Source organism: Alternaria hordeiaustralica (assembly GCF_023758085.1).
Source record: "Alternaria hordeiaustralica strain BMP 2776 chromosome Unknown scaffold_33, whole genome shotgun sequence".
NCBI classification, from domain to species: Eukaryota; Fungi; Ascomycota; class Dothideomycetes; order Pleosporales; family Pleosporaceae; genus Alternaria; species Alternaria hordeiaustralica.
In genome coordinates, this window is record NW_026056805.1 from 245,027 (window position 1) to 269,056 (window position 24,030).

General features: G+C 52.9%; 9 protein-coding genes across 9 annotated transcripts; 6 read left to right on the forward strand and 3 right to left on the reverse strand.

Annotated features, from left to right (window-relative positions):
• Positions 1 to 3,476: 3,476 nt before the first annotated feature.
• On the forward strand, positions 3,477 to 4,614 carry J4E84_009911 (uncharacterized protein; the record flags this gene model as incomplete). Its single annotated transcript, XM_049392470.1, has 5 exons — positions 3,477 to 3,491; positions 3,548 to 3,652; positions 3,704 to 4,092; positions 4,144 to 4,211; positions 4,268 to 4,614. The coding sequence occupies 5 exons, from the start codon at positions 3,477 to 3,479 to the stop codon at positions 4,612 to 4,614; spliced, it is 924 nt and encodes a 307-aa protein (XP_049239877.1).
• Positions 4,615 to 5,862: 1,248 nt separating this feature from the next.
• Positions 5,863 to 7,157, forward strand: J4E84_009912 (uncharacterized protein; the record flags this gene model as incomplete). Its single annotated transcript, XM_049392471.1, has 3 exons — positions 5,863 to 5,947; positions 5,998 to 6,277; positions 6,320 to 7,157. 3 exons carry the CDS (start codon positions 5,863 to 5,865, stop codon positions 7,155 to 7,157), a joined length of 1,203 nt encoding a protein of 400 aa, XP_049239878.1.
• Positions 7,158 to 7,719: 562 nt separating this feature from the next.
• J4E84_009913 (uncharacterized protein) lies at positions 7,720 to 10,897 on the forward strand (the record flags this gene model as incomplete). Its single annotated transcript, XM_049392472.1, has 5 exons — positions 7,720 to 8,515; positions 8,565 to 8,742; positions 8,800 to 9,796; positions 9,850 to 10,071; positions 10,127 to 10,897. 5 exons carry the CDS (start codon positions 7,720 to 7,722, stop codon positions 10,895 to 10,897), a joined length of 2,964 nt encoding a protein of 987 aa, XP_049239879.1.
• Positions 10,898 to 12,085: 1,188 nt separating this feature from the next.
• J4E84_009914 (putative NRPS-like protein biosynthetic cluster) lies at positions 12,086 to 15,934 on the forward strand (the record flags this gene model as incomplete). Its single annotated transcript, XM_049392473.1, has 1 exon — positions 12,086 to 15,934. The coding sequence occupies one exon, from the start codon at positions 12,086 to 12,088 to the stop codon at positions 15,932 to 15,934; it is 3,849 nt and encodes a 1,282-aa protein (XP_049239880.1).
• A 232-nt stretch (positions 15,935 to 16,166) lies between these two features.
• On the reverse strand, positions 16,167 to 17,630 carry J4E84_009915 (uncharacterized protein; the record flags this gene model as incomplete). Its single annotated transcript, XM_049392474.1, has 2 exons — positions 16,167 to 16,764; positions 16,810 to 17,630. The coding sequence occupies 2 exons, from the start codon at positions 17,628 to 17,630 to the stop codon at positions 16,167 to 16,169; spliced, it is 1,419 nt and encodes a 472-aa protein (XP_049239881.1).
• An 865-nt stretch (positions 17,631 to 18,495) lies between these two features.
• On the forward strand, positions 18,496 to 19,452 carry J4E84_009916 (uncharacterized protein; the record flags this gene model as incomplete). The annotated part of the gene is made up of 1 exon (XM_049392475.1): positions 18,496 to 19,452. One exon carries the CDS (start codon positions 18,496 to 18,498, stop codon positions 19,450 to 19,452), a length of 957 nt encoding a protein of 318 aa, XP_049239882.1.
• Positions 19,453 to 19,651: 199 nt separating this feature from the next.
• ESF2 (RNA-binding ATPase activator esf2) lies at positions 19,652 to 20,668 on the reverse strand (the record flags this gene model as incomplete). Its single annotated transcript, XM_049392476.1, has 1 exon — positions 19,652 to 20,668. One exon carries the CDS (start codon positions 20,666 to 20,668, stop codon positions 19,652 to 19,654), a length of 1,017 nt encoding a protein of 338 aa, XP_049239883.1.
• Positions 20,669 to 21,067: 399 nt separating this feature from the next.
• On the forward strand, positions 21,068 to 22,168 carry J4E84_009918 (uncharacterized protein; the record flags this gene model as incomplete). Its single annotated transcript, XM_049392477.1, has 1 exon — positions 21,068 to 22,168. One exon carries the CDS (start codon positions 21,068 to 21,070, stop codon positions 22,166 to 22,168), a length of 1,101 nt encoding a protein of 366 aa, XP_049239884.1.
• Positions 22,169 to 22,576: 408 nt separating this feature from the next.
• On the reverse strand, positions 22,577 to 23,332 carry J4E84_009919 (uncharacterized protein; the record flags this gene model as incomplete). The annotated part of the gene is made up of 1 exon (XM_049392478.1): positions 22,577 to 23,332. One exon carries the CDS (start codon positions 23,330 to 23,332, stop codon positions 22,577 to 22,579), a length of 756 nt encoding a protein of 251 aa, XP_049239885.1.
• Between the last annotated feature and the right edge of the window lie 698 nt (positions 23,333 to 24,030).

Here is a 24,030-nt window from a genome sequence, read left to right on the forward strand (position 1 = left end):
ATTTGCACGACTTTTTGCACGTCGTCCGAAAGAAGTATCCTCTCAGACCATTTTGGATAGATGCTATTTGTATCGACCAATATACTATTACCGAAAGGAATCACCAGGTCACTCAGATGGGCGCTATATACACTGCAGCAGCGCATGTCATGGTTTGGATGGGTAATAGCAGCAAGATCGCCGAGTTTTTCCGCAGGTGGAATCAGAACTCCCAATCGAGGTCCAGCCCGTACTTGTGCTGGATGAGCACTGAAGATAAAGAGACAACGGCTGGAGCTGGCTGGATTGAATTTACAAATCATGCGTATTGGACTAGGGCATGGATCACGCAGGAGATCGCACATAGCAGTACACTCAGTCTGTTGGCCGACGTGGTAGAAGTCCACCACCTCGATGGTATCGACCGCATCCCATGGTTCTCATACACAAGAGCCGAATTGAGATTTCGTATCCACATCGACATAGCGACCCGCCATCATGCTGTACTTGGAAAACCCCTTGTGTCTTTGCTCGAAATGTTCCCGAATCAAGAATGTCAAAACCCTCGGGATCGAGTGTATTCCCTTCTTGGGCTTGCCGCCGAAGGAGCAAATATCTGCGTCGATTATGCCAGCTCAGACATGGATTTTGTGCTCAAATTGTCCAGGGCGTGCGAGGGATTGGAGTATCTACGGGATTGCGACTTCATACCTAAGATGCTAGATGTCGTGGGGACGCCTCCTATAGCATTGAAAGAAGTAAAGGTTACAAGACTCACACTACCGGCAATTTCGACGTACATCTTTCAACAGGGGATCCTGGAGTCTTGCTCCATCACGCAGCAGACCGACATTTCTTTACTGCATCATAGAGACGTGGTATTGAACTTCAAGCTTCACAGAGGCTCCTGCCGTCTGGAAGTTGTAAGATTCGCTAAGCAGGAAATGAAGCAACCGATAGGACGCTTTACTTGCCGCATCCCTCCTCGATACCGCCCCCAGCGCAAAGGGGGAGTCTGGCCCGAGTCGCGATATTCCGCTTGCCAACAAGGTTCCATATGGTGGCCGGGACCAGAAACGAACGCAGAAAGATGTGCCTCCCATGACTTTAAGAGCATGGACTGGCAGCCGGATAGTGAAGACAGACACCATGGAGGACTGGAGTGGTATGAACAGCCGGGTGCCGAGAGGATAATTTCAAACTGGTTCCCGATGCTGTTGACATGCCGTGAAACCAGAGCCAGAACCAGATCCAGAGTCAGAACCAGAGTCATAGTCGAAGCCAGAGCAAAATTTTACGATATTGGTATTCCTTTGTCAGCGTGGTGTTGGTTCGTCCAACAACTGAGACTATTTCAAGGTTTGAATGGACGATCTCGACCAGGCTCGTTTCCGGATATTGATAAGGGACGATTGAGCCTGTACCCTGTGGCTTGGTGTAAGGAGGTTGTGGTCGTTCGGGATGCTTTGAAAACGGAGCAACCACTGACGCTAGACGACGATGATGATGATAGCTTCGAGCAGGGCAAGTCCATGATAGACTTTTCCTGAACCATACCACCATTATGGATCATCAGTCATGTATGCAGCGCTTATAGCAGCTGAGGCTTGCGTAGACAAGTGTCGTGGTAAATGTATCGTCTGCGTCAATCGTCTGCGTCAAAATGACAACCAGGCATTGCGAGATTATTCATGCCACCTACTAAGTTAGGAATGCTGTTTGACAAACACCCCGTGAAATGGCATAGCAGGCGGTTATCGAACACGGGTGTTGGGTGGTCCTCCAGGCATATGTGGGACGTTCCGGGCGCTCCTTGTATGTTCGCGCCTAGTATCGTCAATCACCAGGATGTACACAATGCGTGTTGCCCTGACGCTTTTGGCCCCCATCTCAACAAACCATCCTGTACCAGCGCGTGTGCGAACCCAATGTTAGGTCCCGTTGTGTCTAGAGACGGATAGACTTGAGCGAACGACTCGGCAGCCGCCCGCGCCTCTCGGTGCAGGATCTGGGATCAGGGCAAACCTGCATCTGGCTAGCGCCGCTGATTTACGTCATGGCAAGTCGCGTCGACTGGATACCTAGGTACGAAAGGAGAAGTCGCACGTCGAAACACCGACTTTTCACCCTCCACCCAGGCACTATGGCCAATGCCATAACATCAGACGCCATTGTTAGTACGAGGTTGGCACTCCTGGTCTCGTGCATTCCTCGCACGACAACGCGTTCGTTGAGCAACTGGGGTCACGCGCCTCACCTCAGATAGGAATGACTGCTCCGAGCCGTCCACGGGGATTGAAGTGATGGTTCCATGCGCGTCTCTTCCCCATGTTCTCTCCTATCCTTATGAGCTCCTTCCATCCGCCCATCTTCATCACCAGCCGTCTCGAAGGATTCGTGCAGCGGTTGAGAGTTGATAATTCAAGGTACAAGGTCCACGATTCGGGCCTTTTGCGGAGCATTTCGCAAGCGAGGCGCGACTAACGCAGGTTCGCCAGCGACGCGCTACCCGTACCCCCTACCGACAACGAGTCCATCAGCCGTCGCGGCTAGCAGCCTCACGGCACGCTGGCCGAGCACGGAGAACTGTGCAGAAGCTAAGAAGAAGAGAGAGCCGATCTTTCCAGATGATGCACTCCCGACATCGCGGCACCTCCCAGTATCATGACAAGAAACATCGCACGATCGCCAATGGATCCATCCTGCCTGCGCAATGTATCAGAATGTCAATACCCCTACAGCTCAACAGGGCCATTCCATGGACGGCGAGTACGCGAGTGTTAGTCGCGAAGATTTCGAATCCTTCAGGGTCCATCTATAGGAGCCGTTCAGGAGCCAGGCACGTAACAGCACCCAGGACTATGGTCCAGCCGTGCCACATTCACCGGTTCCACATCGTCAGGCGACCCACGCCATATCTAACCTCGACACGGGAACGAACGTCGGGTGAGGGTCGCCGTACTTTCCTAGCAGCATCCTAGATTACGCCCCAGAAGCTATGCCAGAATGCGACAAAAATCTGTCTCGTGCGGGTCTTTCTGGCGGCTTGTGCTCGACACAGCTGTCAGATTATTTGTTGGACTGATGTGGATACTCGAGAAACCCGGAAGATCAACGATAACAGGTTGATATGCGTCCAATTCTTTCCCTTCTTGAAACCAGGTCGGCTTGTTGCCTCCGCTTGGGTCTGCTTCACAACTATTCGCAATGTCCTGAAGCATATGCATCTTTGCATCGCATCCTGATGTGTTTCCACATGTTCCCTCCTTAGTCCTTCTTTTGCATCTTGTCTGCATACTTCATCCCTTCGCTCCCCACTTCGCGCTCTGGGAAGCCGTGGCTATCAGCGTAAGGGTATCAACATGACTTACTACGGCGACAACGCTCCTGAGCTTGCTGCTTCAGTCATCGCACTGGCAGTTATTGCTTATATTCTTTTCGGATTGCGAGTCTATACGAGACTACACAACAATGCTTGGGGCTTGGATGACTGGAGCATGACAGCTGCAACTGTGAGGCAGCCTCGAGCATTCCATACAAGACAATTCAACTGACAGGAATGACACAGGTCCCCTTTACTGGCTTGACAATAGCATGCATTGGGGGCGCCTTCAGCGGAGTCGGGGTCCACGACGACAACCTCAACGCAGAAGAGAAAGTTAAAGGGATGGAGGTACGTTTACACCTGTCTGACTCTGTAATTCCTCCATGCTAAACCATGTAGTTCTTTTTCTTCTTCGAGGTCTTCTACTGTGCAGCGATCATCCCTATCAAGATGAGCATCTCGTTCATGCTCATCCGCATCGCATCCCGGAGAAAGGCCTACATCTACAGCTTGTACACTGTTTCAGCCATGTTCATCGTCATGAACTTGATTGCGATGCTGTACATCATCTTCCAGTGCGCACCAGTGTCGTACGCTTGGGATACCTCAACCCCTGGTGGAAAGTGCAACCCAGCGCAGACACTGGCCGACATATACTACGCGACGACTGCAGTCAACATTGCGACGGATTGGTTTTGCGCACTCCTACCCATACCGCTGCTCTGGAACGTACAGTTGAACCGTAATGCTAAGCTTTCGGTCGGCGTGATTCTCGGTCTCGGTGCATTGTAAGTTTCGCTTATCTCTTGGGAACCAGATCACCATCTAATGCTCCACAGAGCAAGTCTTTCAGCATGCATTCGTCTTGTCTACACTGTTAATCTGACCAATGCGACCGACTACCTTCGTAAGTTCACATATTCTTCTGCTCCCACCGGGCAAACGTACTGACTAATCCTGCAGATGGTGTATCTAAGGTGATCCTCTGGGGTTACGCCGAGAATGGCGTCGGCATGATCGTAGGATGCGTCGCCACACTTCGTCCCCTCCTCCAGCGCGTACTCAAACTCGGAAGCAGCGGTAGCTCACATCCCCACACGCCTGCAGCAGGCTACGCGAAACGACCGGTCATAAAGAGTCGTCTGAGTGGAAGAGACGAAGAGTGGGTTGCCCTGGAAGATGGCCAGATGGTCAATATGGTCCATGGGCAAGGGAGTATCGGGAGTGAGGAATACATCCTGCCTGTGAAAGGCGGAGGCATACAGGTTACCAGAAGCGTCGAGCAACGATCAAGCGCCTTGAAAGACTAGGGGTACACTACCCGCAAAAGCGCAAACTGAACACAGTCACGAAAGCCACATCACATTAGAGAACTACGAAATAATACAATCAGAACCAATAGACAAATTCAACAACATACTTCATCAGATGAAGAGTCAAGCAGGCCCTCGTGCCTACCCTCCAATGTACGGCGACGCCTGCACACGCGCGTCCAAGACCACACAAGCAGCATGCCCAGACTGGGGCCTATGGAGCCGCATGATCGTACGGCGGAGCATCGCGGAATCGCAAAAGCGAAAGAAAAACGGGTCCACACGAATGAGGCGATCCTCCTCAGTCCTGACTCGGCAGGCCAGCCGATCAACTCTCCCCATCCAAACACAACTCCAGACGCCAAAAAAACAAACGTTGCCATGTGCCGCCTTGCACTACGGCAATGCCGAACGTGTTTGTCGCGTGGCTTCAACGCTCAGCGCCTAGACGAACGATGACTCGGTTGACTTTCGGGGAAATTGAGGAGCGAGCGCCTGTGGGACTTGGAACGGGCTTGGGCCACGGGTGTTACGGAAGAGCGGCACTGGAGGTCATGGGCGTATGCAACGAGCTTGCGACGCATCACGATCAAAAGATGAATTCAACCCCACAGGATAGTAGAAGTAACAATCTAGGACTCTTCATTGCACTCAGATTTTGCCGGTACTCATTTTCGATACTAATCTGAACTGTAGGGCGCCTCCTCAATCCCTTTTTCTCCCGACGGCCGCGATGCTCCGTTGTGCTCGCGCCAATGTGATCGGCAATTGTCGTAGCAATCGCCTATTTTGCGTATTCTGGGAATAGTTATTCGGACAAAGGGGCGCTGCGACAATGCATCGAGCGATTCGTAGAGACTGCGTGGTGCATCGCTCAAGCCGAAGAAGAGATGTCTGAGGAGGGTGCAGGTGGTGTACTGTACCCGCTCAGCAGCCCCGCTGTGTCGCGTGTCAGCGTCGGTGCATATACTTCACGTGGAGGTACTGTATATGCGCTGCACTGGTTTGAGTTTTGGTTCGCAACGAACTCCTAACAGAGATGGAAGTGTAGTTGTCTTTTTCTAGACCAACACGTCGATGGTTGGCCGAGTTGCGATGGTTCTGACCATGCAGTCAGCAATCCTACGATTTGCAATACGCCTTGCCAACGCCTTGAATATCCGCAACACATGTCGTAGGTATAAGAGTAACTTCAGAGTAAGCGCTCATTGAACCTCGATTGTCGAAAGTGAAAGCATTACCATCATGACAGACTTTCAAAAGGCGTACGAAAAAGCTATCGAAGACAGGATTCTTCCCGGATACGCTCTTCTCGCAGGCGACAAGAACGGTCCGCACTCATGCTTGGCACAAGGCAACAACCATCTAACGATAGAGTAGGCAACATCGTGTACTCTGGAGCAAAAGGTGTTCAGTCACTTGCGGAAGGCTCAACACGTCCTTTCCACCTCGATACAATATGCGGGATCGCTTCAATGACGAAGCTCATGACTGCAGTCGCAGCGTTGAAATGCGTCGAGGAAGGGCTAGTTATTCTCGATGAGGACGTGGCCAAGTACTTGCCTAGCATTGGAAAGTACGGCATTATGACGAGCTTCGACGAAAAGACGAATGAAGCGGTCACTGTGCCGAACACCACGCCGATCACCCTGAGGCAAGTGTTGTACTAATGCACTAGCTGATAGGAAACTGACCAGAACAGGATGCTTCTGAGTCACAAAAATGGCCACGAGTACGATTGGCTCAATCCTGATCTGGGGAAGTGGCGTGCAAGCCGCGGAGAGACCCCGTCTTGTGGGCCGACTGTTGAGGAGAAACATACCTTGCCGCTTCTCTACGAACCAGGCACCAGCTTCAAATATGGTCCCGGGTCGGACTGGGCAGGCAAGGTCATCGAGAAAGTGTCGGGGAAGAGACTTGATGCCTTCATGAAGGAGAAGATCTGGGATCCTCTTGGAATAACAGACATCAGCTTCTTCCCAAGAGAGAGATCTGATATGGAAGATCGCGTGGCGAACATCAGCACGCTGAATGAGCAGGGTGAGGGGCCGGCAACGGATGCTGGAGGGTTCGACGCCTTCGTCGATGCTACCGACTGCTTGGGAGGTGTGGGTGCTTTCGCGAGCGCAGATGCCTACTTCACCTTCCTTCAATCCGTCTTGAAGCGCAACTCGAGGCTTTTGAACGACGACTCTTGGGACGAGCTTTTCAAACCGCAGCTCGATGAGAGTTGCAAGAAGGAGTTGAACGACTACCTCAAGTCTTCACCTCTTCACACGCAGCTCCTGGGTATGGGGTTGCCTGCAGATATCGAGAGGCAATGGTCGTTCGCCGGGATGATAGCCGAGCAAGGCCAGGAAGGACGTATGAATGCTGGGACAGTCTTCTGGGGCGGCGTTCCTAGTTTGACCTGGTATCTCGACTTCGAAGCTGGGGTGTGCGGTGTGGCGTTCTGCCAGGTCATCCCGCCGATGAGCCCGCGCATATTGAAGCTGCACGAACTGTTTCAGAGAGCTATGTATGAGAAGGCGGCCGCCTAATAAGTTGGGGTAAGTATGCTGGATGAGGGGTTGAGTGGCACGGTGGACTGTCGAGAATGCGATGGAGGCAACAAATGGCCTGTGCGCTTATCGATAGGCAGGTAAACATGATTGTCCCTTCCGAGCTAATCCCAATGACTCCATCCATTTCTCTTTCTACGAAATCCTCTTCAGCAGATCCGACATTGAGCTTTCAGTGTACAGTGACATCAGTGTCACTTCAAAGCTTGGCAGGATGCATAGTTCGAGGCGTTCCCCGCATTACGGACTCAGTTGGGGCACGGTCCTGCCAAGCGCTTGCTGCCTGTTGCCTGCCTTACTGCCTACTATTGGCTAGGTAAGAATTGCACTCAGTATGCGGCAGTGCAATTCCATCACTATATAGTCGAACAAGTCCCCCTCTTATCGAGTGACCAGAATCACGTTCTCAGTGGTTTTCTTTTACCAATCTTAGCGACCACCACCAAAGCCTATCGTCACACGGCCTTTCTTCATCCAATCCTTCGAACGTACTACCACTCATCCAGCTTCTCCATCTGACACAGTCTCCTGAGACTCGGCCATGGCGACATCGTCCGGTAGTGTTTTCGGGGCGACGCTCAAGACCATCACGACCACCAAGCTCGAAGAGCTTGCGAAGCAGCGCGCAGTATTTGAAGAAGAGTATGCTGCACTCACTACCGCCGCAAAATCCGAAGCCGACCCACTGAAGCGCGTATGTCTTCTTCTCGATGGCTCGAAAACTTGTTTGGGTTTCCAGACGGAGAAGAAAACCAAGGATGGGCGAGTCGGTCGAGTTATCAGCGGAACATCCAGGAACCTTCGTCTCGAGACTGATCTCAAGAACCTCGATCGCTTCGTTGAACAGGTTCGCTTTGATCCTTCTGTTTCGAACAAAGTCCTCTCAGACTGGGAAAAGACACTTTTGCGGTATCTTTCCGTTCAGTCGACCAAGTACCAGTACGCCGACCTCTACGGCAAGCTCGTCACTGAATGGCTTTCTTCTGAAAAGTCTGCAACAGACGATGGCGATGTCGAAATGGGTGAGAGCTTCGAAGAAGTGCCCGGTGCCAAAAAGCTGGCGTCCCGCGCCGCATGGGAGAAAGACGTCTTCCAAGCGGCCGAAGTAGACGAGCAAGCACTGAGGTCGTATCTTGATGAGTTGTTCCAGGCGAACAAGAAAGACAGCTCCGCTGCTATTCGCGAGCTGCGCAAGACAGTCGAAAACTTCGAGGCTAATCTGAACTATTCGACACCGTTCGACCCCCACAGCCTTCGCTCGACCATTGAAGGTCTTCTGAATTCTGATCTGCTTTCGAACGAGAAGCGAGAAGCGCTCAGAGACTTTCTCGATAATGGTAAGTACCCGTATTGTGTGAAAGTAGCCAGTAGCTAACAGTACCGTAGATGTGATACTCGCGGAACTGTGCGACATTCTCAACGTGCGCATGGCATCTCTCGATCGCTGGTCTTGGGGACCGTATGTTCTACTAGAGCAGCGAAGGAAGATCAATGGCGACTTCTCTATCCATTTCGATCCGGACCTTCTTCAGGCAATCTTCCTCCATTACGTCGGTGTGGAATGGTAAGTTGATTTCATCGTAAGACATGAACTCGCAAGTTCTAACTGCAGAACTTCTAGGTCCGTCTTCTTCAAGTCCGCATTCTTGGATATGCACAAGCATCAAGCTTGGCCGAGAAACTACACGGAGGTTCCGAAAGATGACCGTTTGCGCCGATCGTACTTCCTGGGTGATAAGGGTGCGAGTACCCAGTCCAGTGTTGAGAAGAAGCGGATGAGTATGCACCACAATCGGTATCTCGCCCACCAATTGCTGGACTACCCCACGCAGCGACTCGAGGCTGCAGATGGCGAAGAGGAGGCAGAGTATGGAGACTACGTAGCCAAGAAGCGCCGGAATAACGGACAGCCGGATGGGGCTCGAATGCGAGTTCAGTCTATGTCGTTACCAGCTCGGCAGCAATCGGTACAGCAACCAAGTGGGGGACGTACGAAGCAGACAGCAAGAATAGCTTCTCAAGGTGCCGGCTTGTTCGGGGCTGCTGCACCCAACCAACGTGCTGGCGGGGGTTACGCGAGCGCCGAGGTCGACGAGGGAATAGAGGACGACAGGGACTCGTACGACCGCGACGATGAAGACTACCGACGCCGATCCAAGAAACCCATGGAAGCAAAGCAAGGCCTACTTCATCTTTTGTCCACCGAGATTGTTCTGAACACAAGACTGCACGGGGAACTGACTTGCTTCTCTACGACTTTTGACTCGTGGAATCCACTACTGCCACATCAGACCATTTATACGGTCCTAGACTTCCTTGGCGTCTCGGATAGGTGGAAGAAGTTCTTCGAGCGATACCTTCAGGCACCTCTGAAGTTCAATGATGACCCATCCGCTGAGCCGCGTTTACGCTGTCGAGGCATGCCAGGCTCACACGCTCTGAGCGATACTTTGGGGGAGGCAGTGTTATTCTGCTTGGATTACGCGGCGAACCAAGCCGCCGGCGGGCCAGATCTATACCGTCTTGGTGATAACGTCTGGTTCTGGCACAGGGACTACAGCACGTGTGCCAAAGCCTGGGCAAGTATCGTCAAATTTGCAGAAGTCACGGGAACCAAGGTCAGTCTCCTAATGAACTCTGCCCACGTTGATTCGACTGACGATAATTCTAGCTTGACCACAAGAAGACAGGCAGTGTTCGCATCTCACGCGACTCCGATGCTGAGATTGACGATCGACTTCCGGAAGGTGAGATTCGATGGGGATTCTTGCAGCTCGATCCAAAGAGTGGCCAGTTCAAGATCGATCAAAAGATGGTTGATGGTCATGTGGAAGAGTTGCGTACGCAACTGCAAGGCAAGATGAAAAGCGTCATCGACTATATTCAGGTCTGGGTAAGTAATTTCCCTCTCTCAATGCCATATCAGCATAGCTAACCACTGAGAACAGAACTCGTATGCGGCTACCTTCTTCAGCTCTAACTTCGGGACATCCTCCAACTGCTTCGGTCGCGAACATGTCGATATGATGCTCGCCACCCATCGCCATATCCAAGATAGCATTTTCCCCGATGGCAGTATCGTACAGCATCTCAAGACGATGATCAAAGAGCGTTTTTCTGTTGGAGATGTGCCAGACGGATTCCTCTTCTTCCCGGTCGAGCTTGGAGGTCTTGATCTGAAGTCTCCATTCGTTGGACTCTTGCAGATCCGAGACTCAGTCAAAGAGAACCCGTATGATTTGTTGGATGAGTACGAAGAGAACTTGCACGATGATTACATCACTATAAAGCGCGCGTTTGACAAGGGTATCCGGCATAATGTGCGCCGCAGTTTCCAAGACGCGAACTGGAAGCCTGACGACCCCAACACATTCTTATCCTTCGAGGAGTTCACTAAGTATCCCGAGACGTTCGCTCCCATGGGTAAGGCGAACTTGACGGAGGTCTACAAGACGCTGCTTGAGCGCCCAAAAGAAAAGCCCATCGACGAAAGTGAACAGGTCCTGCAAGCGCTGGAGCAGCTCGAGGACCGTTCTGACAATTTACGTGGCATCACCGCACACTGGTATACTATGGATGCCTACTGGAAGTGGATCGCACAAATGTACGGCCCGGACATGATTGGTAAGTTCGGTGGCCTGAATGTCGTTGACTTCGGACTGCTGCCGATCGGTATGGTATCCATGTTTCGGCAGAGGCGTACCAAGTGGCAGGGTTGAGCGCAGATGAAGCACTGGAGCTGTTCAGGACTCCTTATGTATGTAGCGCAATGAAATCATTTGGTAAACACGTCAGTCAGGCGACGTACCACACCGACTCGTCAATCTTGTGCAAGGCTGACGTCCACGGGTGCGTCTGGTACCGTGCCCTAGCGTCTTTCCCCGCACCCGCACCTCGGAGATGATTTCGACACTGGTCTTCCTTCTTATATAACCAGGGCAGCGCTACTGTAATTTTAGCTTTGTATATACTGAGACGCATTACCCGCGCAACGTACTTCTACATGGCATAGCCTCTTCATGCGCCTCGTACCCGCGAACATGTTGTACGCCGCCAAAACCTCAACTGGACAACCTCAACGTCCTAAGATCGACTAACAGTAAGTTGCATATCCTCAGTCCAGTTTTTACCAAGCTATCGGTACATGACTACGCATTGCGATGCTTATTCGAACGACGGAGACCCCCTGGTGTTTTTATTATGTCTCACTCAGCGATAAGCATGAGCACCGAAGCCTTCTACAACGCACAATAGCTCAAGAGGGCGATGCGCGAATCAAATGGACATGAAACACAAGAAATGCGCTCCCGATCGTCTAGTAAAGCTGACCGTGTACAGTATAGAGACGTGCCACGGCTCTTGTCCGGTGGAATTGAACACCCCCACAACGCCTCCCGCATCCACACGTCTCCATTGATGCCCCCGAAAGTCTCAGCAGAAACTGCGCGACCTTTCCTTCTCCAGTGGGAAGGCACTACGAGTTCTCTAGACTGACGCTATGGAGCGACTACCCGACAGGCGGCCACACTGTGTCGGCAGTAACCCGGGTGGTGTTCATGCAAGCTGTCAACAAGGAACCAACCAGCCAAAGGCGACTTTCCGACGGCCCCAACGATGCGCATCACTGAGCAATGATATGGGGTTGTTGGATTGTTAGTTAACGCTAGCAAATGACGTTATCGGCAGGCCTCTCGGCACCACCTCAAGACAAGGAAAGTGCCATGATGTGCGAAGGAATTAGCGAACCACCTCATCCTCAACGAGCCAAATTCCCCACGCTTTGCATCACTCAACGAGGGCTATCGATCCGACTTATGGGGTGTACAACTCAATAAATAAGACGTTGAGCACCCTTCATTCGCAAACTTTGACTTTTCACCTGCCCCTCCTTTGGAAAATTCCAGACCATGTCTGTCATCGACACTACCAAGGACCTTTCGGCACTTTTCACGAAACAGGTCCAAGCTACCCCGGATCTGATTGCTTTGGAAGACGACAAGCATACATACACTTATCAGGAGCTCCACGACAAAGTCGCTGCCCTCGCCGACCGGCTGCGGGGTCATGGCGTCGGCCGTGACAGCTTGGTAGGTGTCCTGTTGCCGCGATCCGCCGACTATGTGATCGCCTGTCTAGCAGCCCTACGGGCCGGCGGTGCATTCTTGGTCCTGGAATTGGCCTACCCTCCCGACCTCCTTGCGGATGTTCTAGAGGATGCTCAACCTACCGTCGTGGTTACTATCAGCGCCGAAGTCGGCAAGATCAAGGGAAGCACCCCGCTTGTTGTTCTGGATGAAACCAGCTCAACTACCAATGGCCAGGTGAGCGAGTCAGAGTTGAAGCCACTACCCGAAGAGACCGATTTGGACCGCTTGGCCTTTGTTGCGTACTCTAGTGGAACGACTGGCAAGCCGAAAGGCATCGCCAACCCACACCGAGCGGCGGTTCTCTCATATAACCTTCGATTTGGACTCTCAGACATACAGCCAGGCGATCGGGTGGCCTGTAATGTATTCTTCGTTTGGGAAATTCTTCGCCCGCTGTTGCGAGGTGCGACTGTTGTTGCTGTACCGGACGAGGCCAGCTATGACCCGCGCATGCTGGTCGACCTACTCGCCTCGAAAAAGATCACCGAGACTCTTTTCACACCAACACTCTTCTCTGCCGTTCTTGCTCGTCACCAAGCGCTGGAGACGCGCCTGCCAAGCCTGAAGACTGTTTGGCTTAACGGCGAAGTTGTGACCACCGACCTCGCACGTCGTGGTATCAAAGCTCTACCTAATACCCGTCTACTCAATGTGTACAGTGCATGCGAAACTCACGAGATCGCTTGTGGAGACATCAAGGATATGCTCGAGAAGCTGGATAACGATGCTGCCTACTGCCCTGTAGGACCGCCACTCATTGACAGGAAATATATCTACATCGTGGACGAGAGTGGCCAGAAAGTGGAAGAGGGAGAGAATGGCGAGCTCTGCGTAGGTGGACACTTGCTTGCTCGTGGATACCTTAATCGCCCGGAGACCACCGCCAAAGCTTTCATCAGGAATCCTTACAGCTCGAAGACTGGTGCTCGCATGTACAGGACTGGTGACAAGGCACGTCTTCTATCGAATGGCTTGCTTGAGATCACTGGACGTGTTGGCGCCATGATCAAGATTCGCGGATACTCCGTGGTACCAGGAAAAGTTGAGAGCGCGATTCTCAACCACTTGGCAGTCAGCCACTGTGCTGTTGTACCTTTCGGAGAAGGCATCGATCGACAATTGGTTGCGTACATCGTGCGGGACAAGGAGGCGTCTGCAGAACGTCCAGAAGTCGAGATTGACCGAACCGGCCGCAGCTCAACCGCCAGGCGCATGCTGATGGCATATCTTGCCCACTACATGATACCCGCACTTTGGGTCGAGATGGACAGTCTTCCAAGGAGCGATGTGTCCGGAAAGGTCGATCTCAAGGCACTTCCTCCTCCCAGACCTGCGTCCCCCACAGGAAGCGCACGCAAGTTTGAGCAGAGCCCCATTTCCATCGAACAGATCACCCAGATCTGGGCATCGATACTGAGCATTAGCCCAAGCTCCATCACTCCTGAGTACAACTTCTTCGATCTCGGTGGTCACTCACTGCTACTTGCCGATCTCGCCGCGCGTCTGTCGAACACTTTCGGATTCAGGGTGCCGGTCGCACGCCTCGCCACTCCAGCAACGCTCAATGGCCATCTCGATACCGTTCGGGCTATCCGGGATGGCCACACCGCTGAGGTCCAGGAGAATCTGCCTGCCGTTCTGCGAGCAGATTCCGTACTAGACAAGGAGATCCAGCCAAAAGACGCCAAGATGTGTGCGCTCAAGGATGCGAAGACTGTGTTACTCACTGGTGTTACTGGATTCTTGGGCGCATTCCTGCTCCGAGATCTTCTCGAAACCACATCTGCCCAGATCGTGTGCATGGTCCGTTTCGCCGATTCCTCGCAAGACGATATACCCGCTGGTATTGCTAGGATACGTAGGAACTTGCTGGACTTCGGTCTGTGGAGCGATAACATCATGGAGCGCGTCGAAATCCTTCCAGGAAACTTGTCGCGTAAACGGTTCGGTCTCGCTCCGGACACATTCAAGGCCTTGGCCGACCGTCTGGACGTGATTGTCCACGCAGCTGCCACTGTGAACCTTGTCTATCCTTACGCTGCGCTGCAGAAACCCAACGTTGGTGGCACAAGAGAAGTTCTTCGTCTTGCTGCTCAAGGTGGTGCTACCGTACAATACATCTCTACCAACGGAGTACTTATGCCTGCCAAGGGTCGCGAAGGATGGTCAGAAGACGCCATGCTGGAGGTCGATGATGTTACCAAGCTTGCTGATGGTTACGGCCAGACCAAGTGGGTTGCTGAGCAGCTCGCTCTAGAGGCCGGCCGAAGGGGTCTTCCCATCAAAATCCATCGTCTTGGAACCATTAGTGGTCATAGTGAGACAGGTGCTGCCAACGCATGGGATCTGTTGACAGCCATGATTGTCGAGTCGATCAGAATCGGCTACTACCCCGATGTCAAGGGTTGGCGCGCGGAGATGACCCCAGTCGACTTCGTCAGCAAGGCAATAATGCACCTTAGCAACCAGACCGAGACAGACCAAACAATGTTCCACATTGGAGACCCTGACCCAGTCGATATTAGCAAGGTCTTCGAAGATCTCAGTGCGCTAGGTTACCCAACCCAGCCGATGGACTTTGAAAAGTGGACTAGCCTCTGGGACGACAAGCGAGGTTCTGCCAAGGGTGGTGACGGAGCTTTCACAGTCGATATTCTCCGAAGCGGTATGCCAAGCGTAGAGTTCCTGAGGGATGTTGTGGTGCTCGATAACGCGAAGACCAGGCCGCTGCGCCTCGCAGTGGAGCGCCCAAAGGTGGACCAAACACTACTTGAGACATACACACGACATTGGTATGCACGTGGCTGGCTTCCAAAGCCGCCCGCACACCAGGATGCTGCTGGTGGCTCTGCTAGACTTCCACGAAGAGGTCCCCTTTTCGGTAAGGTTGCTGTAGTTATGGGCGCATCATCCGGTATTGGCGCAGCTACCGCGACTGCTCTTGCCAGGGAGGGTTGCCACGTTGCCCTCGCAGCACGCCGAATCGACGCCCTTGAAGACCTCAAGAAGCGCCTTGTGATCCGCGAAGGCAAGGTTATTACGCAAAAGACTGATGTCACAGACAAGGCTCAGGTCGAGGCCCTCGTTGCCGCAGCAGAGAGCCAGCTTGGACCCGTCGATATCTTCGTGAACGTCTCGGGAGTTATGTACTTCACCATGATGGCCAACACATACACCGACCAATGGAACCAAACCGTGGACGTCAACTGCAAAGGTCTCCTCAACGTCATCTCGTCCATCATACCCTCGATGCTCAAGCGCGGAAAGGGCCACCTTCTTGCCATCTCCTCGGATGCTGGACGAAAGGTCTTCCCTGGCCTCGGCGTCTACTCCGCATCAAAGTTCTTCGTCGAAGCTACACTGCAAAGCTTGAGGCTCGAGACTGCCGGAACTGGACTGAGGGTTACTGCTGTGCAGCCAGGAAATGTGGCGACGGATCTGCTCGGTATGAGTACAGATCAGGAGGCTTTGAAGAAGTTTGGTGAGCCAACTGGCGCGAAGGTACTGGATCCGGAGAATGTTGCTGAGTGTATTGTCTATGCGCTCAAGCAGCCGGATCACGTCTCTGTGAACGAGGTGCTTATTGAGCCGAGAGACGAGCCTATCTAGACCAAGCTGTGTGGCAGAGAGTTGTTTTATATATATTCAGTTATGATCATGGTTGAGCCGTACAGTGATAAAACTTTGACGGATGTGTAGCGACTAATCTGTGCCCACCTCGTTTGAGGAAACGTAAGATTGGCAGTGTACAAAAGAGTGATAGATCTCGATGTTTCTTCATCAAATACATGTTCGCTACAAGCCAATACCGCCATCTCCATACTATCGCATAATGCTTCAACTAAGCCGCCGGACTCAACACAAAAGTCACCATACTCCTCCCCGGCACCTGCGCATTAACACTACCCCCATCCGCCGCCAATGTCGCCACAATCTCATCGCAATCATGCCCATTATCCGTGATCCATGCCTTCGCCGCCGTAGCAACAAAACCACTCGCCCTAACCGTAACGGCACCCGTCACCGTCCCTCCTTGTATAACCTGCACCGCCAAACTCCCATCCACATTCCTAAACGCACTAACCCGACTTCCGCTCGGTCCACCACTCGCCCCCACCCTCACAGCACCGGGTCTTACATGTCTACTCCAATTCGCGAATGCCCAGAGACGCTTACTCGGTATGACTGATGTTTTGTCATCGGAGATACGGATTAGCTTGCTGTTTGTTGCGCCGCCTTGGACGCCGATCCAGTATAGATATGCCGAAGCGTTGGCGGTTGTGAGGGCAGTGTGGATTTTGGTTGCCCAGTTTAGGCCCTCGCCTGCGCCGTTGTTGGTGTAGAAGACTGTTGTCCATGCGCCTTGGAGGTCGGCGTTTTCGGTTTGCCAGACGTGGTGGGGTGTGTTTATGGGACTGTTGGGTTGGGATGTGTAGGAGCTGGACGGTCAGTATATGGTTTCGGCGTTTGGGTGGAGGACTTACTGTGCGGTGATTGTACCCAACAGGCTACTCACGCTATTTAGTGCACTCATCATACTCTGCTGACTGCTCCATCCTTCGGCGTCACAGCACGTAACCTTTACGCTCGTAAAGTTCGCTTTGTCGAGTGTTGGTCGCAATACTTTGATGAAGTCTGCGGCTTGCTGCCCGTTGCTCCTCATGCTGGCATAGCTTGTCGTAAGATCTGGTTCGTTCAGGAAACCCAGATGCGTGATGTCCACCCCGATGTTCTTGTAGTAAGTGATGTACTGAACCAGATAGTTGGCGTACGCTTGCTTCCAATCCCCGCTCGAACAAGTGGCGCCGGAAACCCCACAAAGAGATCCCCCATTTGCATCGTTGTTGTTCGTTTTCATGTATCCTGGTGCCGACCACGCATTTGCATATACAGTGCGCAAGCCATACGTCTTCACTGCTTCGGTGCTAACCCAGACCTGGCTGTTGTCATTGCCGTCAAACACATATTTCGGCGTCGCATTCGGACCCCCGGGATTCGTGGGTTGAATGGAAACCATGTGGTCGCTGCTGGAGTCTGGAGACGAACCGATCCCATTTCTCAAGATAGAGAAGCCGGCGCCGGACGTGCGGTTGAAGAGCAGGTCAAGGGCGTAGCGTTGGAGTGAGAGAGAGAGGGCATGCATCTGATTCGCGCGTTGAAAGGTTTCCGATATACCGAAGCCATCTATGGTCTGGTACGTTTTGGTCAAGTCGACGGTTACAGTGGAGGATTGTCGGGGTTGTAGGGATGCGTATGTACTCGCGAACATCGTCAGCGCCAGGACGAGGTAGCTGGAGAGCGCCATGACTGGAGTCTAGGTAATCTGGTCCCTTGAGATATACCTATGGAGCTTCGCAAGCGACTGATATGCCGTGAATCGCGGTAGGCGAAGCTTTTGTATAAGCATCATCTCCATTTAGCCTTTATCCATGTTAAAGGGAACGCCGCAGGGATGCTATTAGTTGGGAGCCCCACAAACAGCTTGAATACCGAGCTTGCTGTGCATTCATTATATGTACTAGGAAGATTCTCTGCAAGCTGATCTCCGCCGTTGCGGTAAAACCGAGCAGCAATGTCGCTGTGAGTGGTGGAATTACCCGGTGCTTACCTCCGTAAAGTACTATAGCTATCATATATAAATCTCCGAGAAGCGATCTCGAGAAATTGAGCCATGTCTTGAGCGGCAAGACCCCACAATGTCTACTCCATGCCGGTACCCTTGTCCGATTTCTTTGGAATCCATCTCTTTCTGAACATTACATAGGGCATGGCCCCAGAATCAGTTGCGTCGCTACATCTGAGAACCGCTGCGGTCAATGATCAATATCTTCCTACTCGATACGAGATCGACATGTTGTTAATCGTCGGTCTCTCACTGATCCTTCCATATGTAGTATGTGACCGGAAAGCTAGGTGGAACGCGGGAACGCATGTTAAATCGTGTCGGGACACGACAGACAGGCCATCGAGCATGTTATCAGTTGTGCCTCTGATACATCTTCAGTGTTGCCGATCTTGCAGAACTGGTGCTTAGCCTTTGTGATGTTGAGAAGTGATGAGGGCTCACCCAGGGTCGAGGCTGTCGCATGCAAGCCACGCTAGTGTCTTGGCAGTCGTCAATCCAACATTTCGCGGAGGAGCGACTACCCTCACAGCAACAACAACCCACCATGGCCGACCTAGCAAAAGTAGACGAAGTAGCGCCCGCGCCCGAAGCCCCTCAAAATGTCGAAGAGGAGGTCACTACCGTATCCGTACCGCCGAAAGTCGAAAAGGCCGAAGCATCAGACACCGTGAGCGCGAATGGAGCGCCAGCGCAAGATGCGACCACAGTCCACGAAGCCGCTTCGATGGAAGATGGCTCGCTCACTGCGCCTACAAACCCCGACCCGAAAGCTGCGCTCGCTGCGCGAATGGCCCGCTTCAAAGCGCTCCAAGCAGCCAAAGTAAACGGGCGTAAAGAGACAGAGCGCGAGGTTCGCGATGCTGAAGACCGCAGTTCTCGCCTCGCGCAGATCTCTAAACTTGGTGCCCTCAACGAGAAAGCCTCGTACAAACTCCTCAAATCAGAAGACCCTGATTTCGAGCGCAAGAGGAATTGGGACTACACAGTTGAAGAGAGCGAGAGCTGGGACAAGCGGCTGAAGAAGAAGTCGAAGAACAGGGAGGGAGTCGCATTTGCGGACTACAGGAACGAGGCGAACAAGGTGTACAAGAGGCAGATCGGTCAAATGAGCAAAGTCGACCTGGAGGCGTATGCCGAGGAGAAGGCAAGGAAATTGCAGTCGCAAGTATCCTCCGGACTCCTGCAACTCGTTGAAACGGATGCCGGGGAGATCTACACCGTCGACAATCAAGGGCGCATAAACACACCAGTCGACGAAGCGTACAGTCACGACCACAAGCCATCGAAGGAAGCCGTGGATAGGCTAGTAGAAGACTTGGAGAAGGGCGAGCGCGCCAGGTTGAAGGCCAGGGCAGCGAGAGGCATACGCGACTCCGAGGATATGGGCGATGTCACGTACATCAACCAAAAGAACAAGCAGTTCAACGACAAGCTCTCGCGCTTCTACAACAAATACACAAGCGAGATCCGGGACAGCTTCGAGCGAGGAACCGCGATATAAATTGGGGCACAAAAACAATACTATACCTATACCCTGGCATTTTGCTCTCGAGGGCTGGCGTTATATCATGCAGAAAGGCACCGGGGGATTTGGCGTTATTACTATTGCATTACGGCACTAGATTCCATCACCAATACGGCTGAGGACATTGGTTCAAGTCTGAAATATACTCGTATTCCTGGATATCATGCGCATCGCTCTACATCATACTACTCAACACCCTGTTCACATCCTGACCCGGTTCAGGCTTCTTCATCGCCTTGCTCGTAGCCGTATGCTGCGAGAACTCGAGCCTTCCCTTCCGTCTCTTTGGCTTGCCATCTACCTCTTGTACCGCTGCTGCTGCCTCAGTCGCCGCGTTATCGCCATCAACATCCTCCCCTCTCTTCCGCCTTGTAGCCTCAATACCACTAGCCATCTTGCCTCTCTCCACGTTCTCCAAGAACGCCTTGTTCTCCTTCTTGCCCTGCGAAATCTCAAATCTGAGTCTTGCCGCGCGCTCTGCGTTCTCATTCTGGATCTGCTCGACCAGGTTGTGCCACTTGACGCCGCTCAAGTACCGGATATTCCACACTTCGTCGTGCCACCTGCCCCTCTTCTTTCCGCCCATTGTTTGCGCATTTAGGTTCTCGGCAACGAATTTGGCGTCGCGTTTGTGGAGGAATTCGACCCAGCCGTCGAGGAAGAGCTTGCGACGCGTGCCTCCGTTGCGCAGGCGCTGGGTGCGCGATGTACTGTCCTCGGGGGTGAGGAATATGCGGCCTACGGCGCCGTAGGGTGTTAAGAGGGAGCGCATTACGGCTGGCTTCATAAAGGGCGGGACGCGGGAGAGGTATATGACACCGGACTTGTCTTTCTTGAGTGACGAGGGTGGCAGAGCCTTTCCGAGTTTCGTGGTCTGTAACCTCATTTCCGAGGGGAGGGATGCTGCAAGTTTCTCGAGATGTGCTAGTTCGGCGCTCTTGGAGGCAAAGCGCTTCGGTGCGTGTTGTTCGTCGTCGTCTTCTCCATCTTCGGCATCGTCTTCGTCGAAATCTTGTTCTTCACCATCTTCCAGTTCCTCCGCATCGCCCTCGGAGTCGGAGACGTGGTCTATTTTTTGCCGCTTTGAGGTAGGTAGCATGCGCGCTCTGCTCTCCTCCCCGGAATCATAGCCTCTCTCCTCGTCTTCGCTTTCCTCAACGTCGAGGTATTCGTTTCGTTTGCGCGTCGCCATTGTTGCGCGGGGAGTAGTTGTTCTGCGGATTGCAATATGATAGACTCTTCGCGAAGTACGTAATAGTCTTTCGGTCAGGAAACGCCTGTCGTGACGTGGATATTCGGGCTGTATACGGGCGCATTCGTCCGCTCGAAACTTTTGCGGAGAAGTCGCGGAGGTCAACTTTTGGGTGGGGCCTGACCTAGCGCCTTGGCACTTTGTCGCGCAAGTCATCTGCCAGCCTCCATCACCTTTTCACATCCACAACCACCACACCCACCAACGAACTCACCTACCCGCGCATCACACCTCGCTCGCGTTCCCACCAACGATCACAACTAGTCGCGCATCAAACCTTTCTCGCAAACCCACCAACAAACATCACCTACCTGCACACACCACACACCTCTCGCAGCCATGGGAGGAGATCTCAATTTGAAGAAGTCGTGGCATCCCCACCTGCGCAAGAACCAGGAGAGAGTGTGGAAGGAAGAGAAGTCTGCGCTCGAGGAGCGCAAACTGATCGAGAAGTTGCGCAAGGAACGTGAAGAGGAAGCGGCAATCGAGCAGCTGCAGAGACTGCAAGCTGAGAATGGCGGCAAGGTCGTACAGCGAAGGGTTGACTGGATGTATTCAGGCCCGAGTGGCGATGCCGGCGTGACAGAGGAGCGCGAGGGCTACCTTTTGGGCAAACGCAGGATCGACAACCTGCTGAAGTCGAACGATACACAGAGCCTTCAGAAGGGCGCTGCAGTCGGCATCGACGCCGCCACGGCCGACACGAATGCGAACACTGCTCGCGACACACAGAAGAAGGTCCTCCAAGACCCGCTCCTCATGATCCAGAAGCAGAAAATGGAGATGCAGTTGAAGGCCATGAAGGACGCGCAGAAAGAGGCTAAATACGCCGAAAAGCGCGAGAAAGAGAAGGAGCGAGAAAAGAAACACAAGAATCGGGACAGGGAGCGGAGTCGCGAGCGCGAGCACAAACACAGCAGTCGGCGTCACCGATCGCGTTCGCCACGTAGGAGAGAAGACCGAGAAGACCGTCGCGATCGCGACAGCCATCGTGACAGCCATCGTAGACGGTCGAGATCCCGCTCACGATCCCCATACCGCAAACACAGCAGCCGACGAGACCGCACTCGATCACCGCGCAGAAGGGAGGATCGTGGCGATCTTCGCGACCGCGACACATACCGACGACGGGACCGTACACCACCGAGAAGACAAGTCGAAAAACAAGTCGAAAGCAAAGCCGATGATACGGAAGCCCGTCAAAGCGCTGCTGACCGCCTAGCTGCAATGCAAGCAGAGGCAACATCACTAGAGGAGCAGCGGGCTGAGCGTGTTCGACTACAAGAAATCAAGGATGCAGAGGAGGAAGAGAAGCACAAGAAGAACATGGATGGCGGGCGCCGTTTCATTTCGAGTGTGCGTGGACAAGCCTCCAACATGGATTTAGGCGATGCGATCGCTCGTGGACGGGGTAATCTGAGGGCAGAGATTGATACTTAGGGATTTGAGAGTCTGGTGTTATGTGCTTATGATGAATAGAGAGTAAATTGATACCCTAGTCTTCCTCGCTAGACTTGACTTCGCCCTCACTCCCGCGAGCTCAGGAGACCTCTTCCACCCGACTGCTAGCTAGTATCTTGATTTGGGCATTTATGCGATCTGTTCGACAAAAAAGAGTTCTAGTATTTTGCTATAGCGACAGTATATCTCTCGCGATCCATAGGGCCAAATATTGTCTACAAAGGGGAACTAAGGAACCAAGGTACGAAATCGTGAACCTCCCAAGTAGCTCTTCGCCTGTTGAAATCTCCCAAGCCCTAAATTGAAACGCTACACCCCGCAATGAGCTTGCGCCCAGTTCAGCAAGCTTACTTGTGCACCATTTGATCCAAATCCCTGGATCACCGTTCATAAGCCGCTGTAGATGACGGCAACCGCAAGGCTCATTACCAGAGCAGCCAGACTCGGTGAGCTGGTAGCTGCCGCAGACTTGGCGTCGAGTCGCTCAAGGCAGTAAGTGACACTGTAGCTCGAATTTTGACCGGTAGGTGCACAAGCGAATGGAGTGTCGTATCCGTACTCCTTTGTCTCGCATGTGGGCTTGTTCTGCTCGAGCTCGTCCATCTGGTCTTTGGTATACAGGGCATTACCAACGATGACTGGACCAGTGCAGTTCAAGGGGTTTCCGATAGCGCCGAGCACGATGCTGAGGAGTTTAGCTGGGAGGGCTTGCGGTCCGGGGAGTGCGGCAGCGACGGCGGCTATGCCTTCCACAAAGTCTGGTAACGCGTTAGTAGCGACGGGGCACATATCGACGAACTGCTTACTGAAAGCCAACTCCTCGTCTTCATCATCGGTATTCAAGCCACCAATGGCAACAGACAGGTTCGAAGCAGCATCGGGAACATCGATCTCCTGCGTGTACTTGACGGTATCGTTTGCCGCAACGATAGCATCGGCTTCGACTTCGCCCACAAGCCAAGAGTTCTTGATGGTGTTGCTGCCTGCTGTTGAGGCAATGGCGAGAAGCAGGTCGTCTTCTTGCAAGTCACGGGTGACCCCGACGTGTACCTCCTGGATGGTGAAACTGAAGCGGACGGCGATAGCAACGTTTGCTAGGAGCAGGAGGGATAGCAGGACTTTCTGGAGGGTGAAGGAAGACATAGTGACGAAGGCGAGAGGGTATCAATTCCAAGAGAAATGAACTGTAGGTGAGGGGGGAACTTGACTGGGAAACTCTAGCTGATGTAGATAGGTTTCAGGACGCGGGGATAGTCTCAGGCTGGATTCTGCCTCATTATTTCGAGCATCATGCTCTACTTATGTTCGATTGTTCAGCCTGACCTAGAGGATGTGTATGTTAAGGCTCAGCCCCATGGAAGTCGGATATGTCGACCCGATATCCGTAGAAGACCAAGGGAAAGCGAATATGAGGTCTGATCGAGCCTCATGCGGCTACCAAGAGGCACTGTGCATACGTCTTTGCCAATCAACGAAGCTGGCCCCCCAATGTCACACCGCACAGCGTCTTGATGGTGTGGAGAGACATCGCCGGAATTGTAAAGATGATCAAGACTCATGTTGACTTCGACGCCGTGGCTTCGGGGCCGAGTCATCATGCACAGGCGCCAAGCGCAGATTCTCGCCTGTTGTCTCGTATGCTATGAGCATTTGAAGCTCATCTCAAGTCGGTCCTTCCAGAGTGCTCCGGCTGGCTGATGTGTTTTGGTCGACCCCAGGTATTTCCTTGTTCGAAAACATGTCCGCCGTCAAGGAATCTGGAGCCATTGGCATTCTATGCTGTGGCATGTAGGAATAACTCGCTTTTCAGCCTTGCTGTGCGGTGCTCGTTGCGCCAAGGA